The 10,546-nt window shown below is 38.9% G+C and overlaps 1 protein-coding gene across 1 annotated transcript; it reads left to right on the forward strand.

Annotated features, from left to right (window-relative positions):
* Positions 1–607: 607 nt before the first annotated feature.
* Positions 608–9,817, forward strand: LOC122406306 (uncharacterized). Its single transcript, XM_043411701.1, has 7 exons — positions 608–625; positions 3,501–4,021; positions 4,479–6,477; positions 6,571–6,879; positions 7,909–8,145; positions 8,278–8,721; positions 9,134–9,817. The coding sequence occupies exons 1-7, from the start codon at positions 608–610 to the stop codon at positions 9,152–9,154; spliced, it is 3,549 nt and encodes a 1,182-aa protein (XP_043267636.1). The 3' UTR covers positions 9,155–9,817.
* The last annotated feature ends 729 nt before the right edge of the window (positions 9,818–10,546 follow it).

Raw genomic sequence — 10,546 nt, forward strand, 5'->3', positions numbered from 1 at the left:
AGAATAAAAAATAACGGTTCCCTGAGACCTACAAATTATCCAAGAAGCAATAAAAGTTGCACACGTGACTTTACTAGACGGGCATTATGTTGTTTTCTTTTTTGTAACGAATTGAGATGTATGCACGATTCATTAGGAAAGACGAGACCTACGAAAGAGGAAAGCGCGGGAGAAAAATTCCGCGTGAATACTTTGTTCTATACATAATACAATGTAGCATGCATGGAGTATATTCTCAAAGTTGTACAGGGCTCTATGAATGTAAGGAAACGGAAGTACACGTGGATGGGCAAACTTTGGTTCCACACACATAATACCACACGTTAGGTCCCATTGAACTGCGCGTTAAAAGTATATTAAGACGTGCCCGAGAGCATCGTGGAAATTTTTTCCCATTACATATGCGAAGGGTCCTCATTCATCTTGATGATCGTGCGACCCTGACCCTTTTTTATTCGAGGTTACTTTTTCTTTAATAAAAATTATTTCTCCAAACTCCTCCAATCGCGTTTACACTCGACCCAAATCGTTAAAAATGCGGTAGAAATCTAAAGTGTTTCGTTCAATTTTGCTTTATTAATTTGTGTAGCTTTCCAAATATTTTAGAATGGCCGAGAAGATCGTGGTCGGTCGAAGATAGAAATGCACATACAGTTAATAATCTTGTTCTCGAAACGTGCATTTTTTTAGCAAACATTTTCATAAATTCCCATTGGAAAGTCAGTTAAATTTACAACGTGTTTTGTTTGCGTGTTCAGAGTTAGTCTACCAAGAACAAGGTCATAAGTTGAGGGAAGTGGTGTTGAAGAGTTCAACTATTGTTACAGTGGAGAAATAGCCAAGGTCTGTCATAGTAAGCTGTACGGTCGATTAAATTCGTAAGTCCATTCTTGTAAGTTTTGCTGGAGAGCAGAAGACGAAAGGGGTGAGGGAGAGAGAGAAAGAGAAAAAAGGCCTCTTTACTTTCCTACGACCGCGAGATAACGGTCGCTTCCGGCTCTTTTATACATTGAAGCTACCTCTTCCATACTCTTCTTAAATGTATGTATATCTTGTACGTGACTCCGTTTACTTGCGCTATCGGCACAGTGGGAGTCGTCACAATTATTATGGTCAGCCTGAAGATTCTCATATTTTTTTTTACACCTGCATTTTCTCGGAGTAATATTTACTCGCCGCTCTCGCTCGATGTCTCCATGCTCGCCTCCACCGCTCACTCGTGAAAATTGGTGCCATTATCATTAGGTACTTATTCATTTGATTCTCTTTCAGTCCAATGAATTCTATTCTTTTCTATATCTCTTGCTGTGCCAACGGCAAGAGCTATACACATGTGCTACGTTTTGAGATTGATCAAATTAATCAGGATTTTTTCTCGTTCTTATCACTCAAGCCAATTCATTATTATACGTACTACTAAACTTTTACACAGTTCAATTTGTAAAGTATTGCCTGATAATGAGTATTTGAAAAAAAATAATGAAACACGCTCAGCGCCAAATATGGGATGTAGAAAAAAATTTAGCCGTACTTGTGGTAAATAAGAGAGACTGATTGCCAGCAGTTTCTTCCGGTTCAGCACGATTTTTTTCTCAGGGTTTTAGATTAACGTACGCCTCTCATTCGCTTGAATCATTTCTCATGAACTGGAGCGCTTGTTTGTCTCAATCGAGCATTCAACGCATCATCCAACTTTCTGTCTGTTTCTCTCTCTCTCTCTCTCTCCTTCTTTCTCGACGTCACAGATCCCGTACCGCCGAAAATTGACTATGGTAACAATGAATATTATTCCCATCTTAAATATTACGTAGAGAGATCAATCGGAATATTTAAGTGAGCCGATTTATCCACCCTGTTTCCACGTCTTCATGTCCGAGAAAAATTTCTCTTCTAACTTACTTTCGGTGAATTGCTACATCGGAATAGTATATCATTGCAAAGCTGTTCGAATCTCGAACTGAAATGCATGAAAATGTTTTTCTTTTCAATCTTTTTGAGATTAGCTCATGTATCCTATCATCGAAATCTTTCAAATATAATCTTCACTTTTGTGATCCTACTTTTTATAGAATGACTTTTAATGAATAAATTTCTTCATAATCTGTATCATCATGTATCCCAGCATGACTATTAATTCTCGTATCTTCACTATATCATTTTGAAGATGAGCAACGCTTGACGATATAGTATTTCAATGATATATGCTAGAAAGAGAGAAGAACTGTCTATAATAAATTCGAGTCTTAGATCCTTCCGTTTTAACCTTGCCGTCTTAAGGTTTATTATAAAATTTCATAAAAATGACGAAAGTGTCGGGTGTTGGGTCTCGTTTCGTGAAGAGGAACATGGTGTATTGTGAGGTTCGGGAAACTATGCAGCCATGAGATATGGAATGATTCCCACGGGTCGACCTACTTTTGGCTCGTGTATAACGTTCGCTGTTTTCATGCACTGACTTTAGTACCACTTTAATACTGCGCCGGTCTGTTGTATATTTTCTGTAAGACCCTGAGTGTCTTCTGTCATTTTATCGGGATAGAATTTGTCGTAAATGGTTTAACAGCTTCGTCTTTGACCACACGCACTGCAACGCGTGTTCAAATATAAGTCAATTATAGATGGGATCGCTTCATTATTTGTCTATTGAAATAAATATCCAAAAGTACATAGGAAAGAGTGAGGCAAAGCGAGATATTCCCCTTCCCCCGCCCTCGAAAATTTAGTGTTTAGGTCACCATGGGGAGATTGAAACGTTTCGTTTTTCGACTAAGGACCCGATTTAAAAATTTCATATTCAATAAAAAATAAAAATATTTGAAAATAATTTTTTTGTTCTATATCAATAAAGTTAGCTCCTTATGAGGATAAACGGTAAAATAGTTACTATCATTGGAAACATGAATATTTGACAGATACGTCGTTATTATACGATGTTTTCATATACAAATCATAAACGTATAGTTCATAGTGTTCTCATATTTTCCACTGCGTCAGCAACTTTTTTGACTTAGAAAATAGTCTTATTTTCTTAAAAAATTTGATATTTCATTGAATGCTAAGTCTCAAATTGATGTCTTTGAGTGAAATGATGATGATTAAATTCTCCGATCAAAAAAAGTTTTCATCGAAAAAAAAATTTCGCTTTTTTGGGAGGAAGTTTCACTTTGTCCCACTCTTTCTCTCTCTCTTATTTATTTTTGCATAGAAATTGTTTAATTGCTACCAAACTATAAAGTTTACTACAATATTAATGCATTATGGTTATTTTATGAAATAAGAGAAAATCTTTTTCACAGGTTAGTTGATAATTTTTTGAATATATGTAGATCAGACTTTGAGACGTTTTGCAACATAGGAAGTAAGCAGTTCACATTGTTATAAAAACGAGAAATCTTTGAACGAAGAGTGATTGACAGAAACTGTCAGTAAGTTTATAGGTCGCTTCATGCGATTGGATTCTGCTTTTGTCCCGGCGAAGAAAATCATTATTTTCTCTTTAGGGCTTGACGTGTTTGGGCCTGCTAATATTCTGCTGGTGCAATACGACGTCATCGGTATATGCAGCAAGCAAGGGAGTCCGACCACGCCATCCAAGTCGAATAGCAACGTTGAACGAGTATTTGACACCTCCTGCACCGCCTAATACTCAAGTTTTACGATCTGGGATCTCTCGACATGCACGCAATCAACCGTATCATGGAGGTTCACCACTGTCACAAATACCACAAGGATCCGGACCTCTTTCGTCGCCATTTCGAAATGGAAAAATGTTGACACCGTTGCCGACCGAGGCGCCCGGTTATTTCGCGAGATTGATGGGATGGTTCAACCCTTTCGGAGCTCCAACGACGCCACGTCCCTTGGCGTCTCATCAACCACGTCCAGATAATAGTCAGGAACAGACATTTGGTTCCGCACACAAACAGACTTCACCACCGGCCAAAGGACATGAACTGCACGGTACATCTTATGACCAGCAACCAGCTCCGTCATATGGTCCACCAACTCATTCATATCATAGGTAAAGTCCCTTAGGATGCACTATGACTGTATTAACTGTTTTTCTTATACGCACAAGTGATTTCGAGTTTAATTATTCCGTTTAATTGCATGGTACTAACAATGCAAAGGGTTATCTCTAAAAGTCTCGAGAGTCGGTCGTAAATGCGACAGCGTATGTGCCGAACGACAACACTTTATTAAGCCTTGCAGTTTTTATAAGCTTGCCAACAGTTTTCGCTTCGTCAGTGAAATTACTCGGTATCAGGTTACTCGGCTTATTCTTATCAGTTAGTCTTGTACTCTGGTAGTTGGATTAGTTATAAACAAATACGTTTCGATCCGCCGTGAAATAGATCGACCGATAGCTACATTTAATGGCTGAATGCAAAAGAAACGCGGTGATAAGAGTATTGTTGGTTCTAAGGGGACGATTGCGGATGAATAATTTCGAAAATATGTCAAAATTTATTTTTTAGTCACGTATCTGCGGAGAAGCTTCCACGTCCACCATCGCCCCAAGGGGGCCAACAGGCCTATCTTCCACCCGCAAAATCGAGAAATTGTAACCCCTGCAATCAAGTACCTTGGATACCGCTGTACCATGGAGTTAATACGGAGGACGCGCGTTATGCAGCGGGTTCTGTTAACGTCGCATTGCCTGAAGTCAATGACCCTTTGTTGGGCTTGAAGCAAGATAACGAAGGAACAAACATTCATCACGTATCCTCATTTTCACAAGAAGTCAAGATACCAGATTTTGGATACGAGCTGCCATTACCGAGGCCTGTTCTTGATACAAATCACCATTCATCTCCGTCTTCGGTTCGGTTAAACGTCATCAACAACAACAATTATAATCAAAACTTTCACGCTCGGATTGAAAACAGGTTCCCCTTTACCGGACCTATTCCTAATCCTCATTTGTACCCTGGTGCAATGCCACCACTTTTCAAAGCCAAGCCATTCCATTCGCAGGCCCAAAGTATTGATACGTCTTTGGATTTTCTGAAGACCCCGGTCGATTCGTCTTTCTCTAGAGGTGGCATCGAGAATTCACACTCAGGTGCTGCGAATCCTGCAGAATTTTCCTTTTCGCCATCAATGGATCCGAATGCTCCTCTTCCTGAAACACGCGATTATCAGTCAAATAAGGAACAATCACCGAATGGTGAAATGGATCCAATTATTGGTCATTCATTGGAGCAACAACAATCTCAAAATATAGAAACGACTTTCAATGCTGCTGATGATCATCAACAAAGTTCGTTCCATCATTCTGAAGCCTCGTTAAACACGGGCTATGTGGATAAATTGCCACTAGGTGCCGAGACTGTTCCTACTGGTTCTGATGATGACTATTCATTTAATTCTTTCAACGAAGATCATGGCAGTGCCAACATTGACTATAAAGATACTCTCAATTCGACCACCGATACCGAACCATTGTCCGGCACAAGGTCACATTTATTTCTTAATATCAATTCCGAATCCGTGGGGCAGAAAGAATTTCAAAGTATCGGGACGGACTCTGTGAACAGTCAACAAACGACGAACCAGGGTTCTCAGATATTCTCTGACGGCGAACACGTCATCCACTACGAACTGTCGCCTGTCATTGACTTGGTTTCGATTGGAGATGATAAGAGGCGGAAAAACTCGAATGATTCAAGTGCCTCTTCATCAATATTGACTGATGCGTTTGAGAATGCCCCTGTCGTACTTCAAAATGAGGACGGTACTTATGGGATAAATGCTACTTGGACGACACATGATTCGACGAGGTCCGTATGGCCCGATGGCAATGTCGACGAAAAAAATGAGTCAACAGTTACGATATCGTCGTTACTCAAAGGACTTTCTAGTGAGAATAGTCCAAGTTCGACAAATCATAATTTTGAAGCCTCAGGTGTGGGGGTTGCGTCGAACGCCCATAAAAATCAATCAGATTTTGCTGAATACTCCACGCAATCGTTGCCAAACAATTCCAGTCAACAGGAACAAAGAATCGACGATTCGGGATATAAAAATCTGGCGGGACAGCAATATAACGACAATAAACAGGACGAAAATGTCGACGGGGTTCAACACTCATTTGAAGAGCCATCAATCATTCCAGAATCTTTTGAAAAACAAGGTCAGGCTTTACCGAATCTCTATCCCGGTCTGGAGAGATTCGAAGATACTCAAAGTTACGGATTCAAACTTCCGGATCCCCCCAAAGGAGCCCCGAGCGATGAACCCTTTCTCAAAGCTCTCATGAAGTCTTACAATAATTTTAATAAAAAAGAAGTAGGACAAATCAATGATCAGGTTACGGATCAACTAGGGAATCGACAGACCTGGTTTGATTCCTCACAAATTCATCCTGGCTTGGCTTTTAAGCCTCCCCCTGACCAACCGCAACGTGAACATATCTCGGGAGACGGAAAATTAAAATCCGCCAATCGACAACACGGAGCTAAAAAGAATAAACAGGTTCGTGCTGTTTTTTTTTTTATCATTGATGAAGCGATTGTCATTTTTAATTCCGAAGTAACTTACATAAGATTTAAAAACAAAATATTGCAGGTGCAAATAATAATTCCTTATACTTCGCAATACACTCCAAAACCCTTCCATCCGCTGTCGGATGACTGGAGTGCGAAAACTCGGCCTGTACAACCGCAAGCCCGAAAAGTACCAATTTACGATTCTCACCATGATTATCTGGCCCAAGAGGCACGACAAATTGAGAAAGAAGTTTCGCAAATATTGGAGCCATTAAAAAATATCTCTAGTAGAATAAAAGAAGTTTCAAGATCACCGAACGGAGTTAAAGCAAACACATCGATCGACGTTTTGCGATTGCAAAAAAACATAGACAACTGGACAATACAGGTAAATAGATTTGTTAATAAATCATTAGACGCATTACTTAATAATACGGCTTGAGCGTGCTCGCACTGCCACTCGAGGTCATCAAACAGATACCGGCTGTATCGGCAAGATTTTCTACAGTTTTCCTTCGCCCTCGGCAAATGCGATACAGCAGGAAGTAAGTCGGCTACAGCCGCAATGGAAATAGGGAGGTTGATGGAAAGTGGAATAAGGGTAAGGAGGGATCGTAAAAACCGAAAGGTATACGAGTAGGAATACTTCTAATAATAATGAAAAATAAAAAAATTACATAATTCCATGAATTGTGTTCCAGTTTGAACGAATCGATTCAAAAATTATTTTACATTGCTAAACATGATAAGAACAACTTACAATTTAGGGACTGGAAAATTTACCTATAAGAAAGATAATTGATGAAATCATTATAAAACAAATCTAATGTTATGAGAAAGTGGTTGGAAGTTGAAGTAGTTCACAGCTAGTAAAGGATTATTCGAGTCTAGGCAAAAAAATAAATAATGAAGTTGGTTAGAGATACAAAGGAAGTCAAGAGGATTATTGTGGTACGTGGATCACGTCGTCAATTCTTATGAGGTCTTCTTGTTGATTAATGAACGGCTAGACGCAGATATAATTGTGAGTGAAGGTGGTACGAATAATCGTATTGTAGTACGAATAGAACAGAAACAATGAAAAAAAAATATATATATATATATATATATATACACAACGAGGAGAGAATTAAAACTTATCTCAAGAACATTGAATAAAGAGGGAAAGAGAAAGAGAAAGAAGAGAGAGTGTGCATGGTGAAATGTGCAATGGCAAAAGAGGCACGTACGAGTAGAAACGAGGCATGTGGGGCGGCAAACGTTGGTTTTTTATGCGGGGTTTACTTACTCATGCGGGACGTTACGAAGTTTCGTTAGTATTGGAGAGAAGAAAAAAGTTCAGCGTATGCCAACGTTTTATTCTCACCTCTTCTATGCATTTGGCAAGCGATGAATTTTGATGCGAGCTTTTTTTCAGGAATATTCAAGAGGTACAATTGCCAGTACCGAAGCACCAAAGTTTTCGCGGCCGTATTTGTCGCCATCGAAAAAAATTCCCAATGAGTATCTTACTACGACTGAACCGGTCGTTTTATCCAAAAATACATTGGAGAAAGAGGAAAAAAAAATTAAGGATATACTCGTTGGCTTCAGTTTCAACGATCTTGAGCATGAGGGTTCTGCGAGTGATCAAGTTGGCATATCGCACTTTCAGGTGATATGATTAATTCTTACATATTTCATAATTCATTATCTTCATTCGATTTATTGACGTTATTATTTGCATGGAAGTCATTTGATTGTATTCTGACTTTTCATTTCTTTCTTTTCTTCATTTTCATTTAAGGAGTCGTCTCACACGAACGAGGTATCGGCCGTATTTCCTCGGATCGTTGAAACGACTACGTCAACCAGGGTTATCCCGTCGACGATTAAGCCAGATACCTGGAAAGAACTTCCGGTTTCAATTTCCCCGTTGAACAAAGAACGCGTTTACGTTGTTACGCCCCAGTCAGTTTCGACCTTGTCTATAGCGAGACGCAACAAAAGTTATGATAGGCCTGCGGGAAATGAAACGACCACAGCTTCGATAAACGAATCAGATTTGGATAATTTCGAATCAATAGAAAGAGCGTATCAAGTTTTACCTCAAGCGGTTAATAACCTCGTTGTCGCCTCTACTGGACCTGCTACTATGCCTTTGTGGGGCATTATGGGACACGAAAAATACGCTTTGGATTCGAATAAAACAACGCCAGAGGTTCCGATTCTTTACGCAGGTCACTCAAAGGTAGTACTTCTTTTTCGGTAAAATTTACTATTTCGAATATTTTATTATTTCAAATTTGAGTTTTCGATAAAATTTACAATCGTCTCAAATTCATATTTCTATTAACCCGACGGAATGAACAACTTAACGTCAACCCCACAAAATTCGGAACATAAGAAACTTTCAATCCATGTCCTAATGTTTGATCTTGGATATGAAACTGCCAGTTTTTAACAGTCCATCACACATTATTTTTAATTCGCCTGCAATTTTTATTCAACGGAGTTAAGCAAAATGATTCTAATAATCGAAAAAAATCGACCGCGTAAGAAGCTGTCAGTCAACTTCGATTCGAGCAGATGAAATGATGTTATGTATCAAATTATTCCGTCGATTGGCTTCAGTTAAATCGTTGGATTTTTTTTGTTGCAAGGTATCGCACGCGGGAAATTGACGACGTTATCCTAACCCCGAAAATAACCTGAGATGCTGAGCAAGAATATTTCAAACCTGGGTGCCCGTGTAATCAACAGACTGCGGACATATTTACGAAGTTGATGTATCCGCATTAACTCTAGTGTGCACAGTGTACGACGACTGATTTTTTTTTGCGTGTGCGTGTGTTTTTATTGTTCGAATTGCGGAAGAATTACACGGGTCATCATATTCATGAATTTCGAGTGTATACACAACTGTACGCTAATTATGTAACAATTGAGATGTCGACAAGGATGAGAAAAATACGTGAGAACAAGGAACGCCGATACGGAAGGGGTGTGACAATATTGGATGAATCGGAAGTGACTAACCATTTCTTATGACTCTTATACGGTTTTTTTTATTTTTTTATTTTTTTTATTGCTTTCGTGGTTTGGATATTCCGTCATTTGTCTTTTTGAACCACTTCCAGTTCATTTGATTCCTCGTCAATCTTTTTCGAAATAGAACCGGCACGGCCAGTTTATTTTTCGTTCATCGCTCAATTACAGAAGGCTACAAGCCTCGATACTACGGATGATTTGATTTGTTTGTGTATTTTATAAGTATAAGTTTGAAGTGAGTTAAATAATTTGATTATGAAAGAGTGTGAAAATAGATTGGATTGATTAAAAAAGAAGCAGACCATAGTTCTATTAGAAATTGAAAGGGACGTACGTGGAGTGGATTGAACGATTCGTACGCTGTCCATACACTTTACACGTGTATCTGAAGCTTATCAATACCACTGTTTCGTATTCCTCTGACGTCTTGCGTGGAAACGCATTTCATTATTTTCGAATTTCGTGTTCGCTCTCTCCAAGTCGATTTCGCGAAGATGGATTCGGGCCAGTCAACACCTATTGAATACAAATACGTTTTTTATTTAACACTCGCTCAAGTGGAGGGGAAGCTTTCATTTGTTTTTTTTTCTTTTTTTTTCTTTATGCGTATGATTCTGGTTCAAATACGTGAACTGCATTGCTATAAAATTTATGGCTGATATATGCGAGCGCGTGAACGGTGAAAACAGTAGTGACTTTGATGACTTTCTTGTTGACACGGAGCACTGACCGGCCATTGATTATTCCGCACGTCATATCACTCGTTCAACTTGCTCTCTTGTTTCTCTCCTTATTTGCTTTATTTTCGTTTTTGAATAACATTCTGTAGATTTGAACAAATATTTATGAGTCAATTCTCATTTGTCGTCTTGACGTCTTGTCGTTGCTTAAAGAACACGGAATATGTTACGGCACAGTCTCCTCCGTTGTTTTGCCCCTTTTACAATAAGAACATCATCTGATATTGAATCAAACACACTTTCTCTTGGTATATCTTTTTTCTTTCATTTCCATCTTCATCCACT

The sequence above is a fragment of the Venturia canescens genome, chromosome 2 (assembly GCF_019457755.1).
Source record: "Venturia canescens isolate UGA chromosome 2, ASM1945775v1, whole genome shotgun sequence".
In the NCBI taxonomy this organism is placed as follows: domain Eukaryota; kingdom Metazoa; phylum Arthropoda; class Insecta; order Hymenoptera; family Ichneumonidae; genus Venturia; species Venturia canescens.

Bases quoted from the DNA above. Each gene is read 5' to 3' on its own strand.
- LOC122406306 (XM_043411701.1), top strand. The intron at 6,478-6,570 runs GTTCGTGCTGTT...AAAATATTGCAG, and splicing joins GAGCTAAAAAGAATAAACAG to GTGCAAATAATAATTCCTTA. The intron at 8,146-8,277 runs GTGATATGATTA...TTTTCATTTAAG, and splicing joins TTGGCATATCGCACTTTCAG to GAGTCGTCTCACACGAACGA.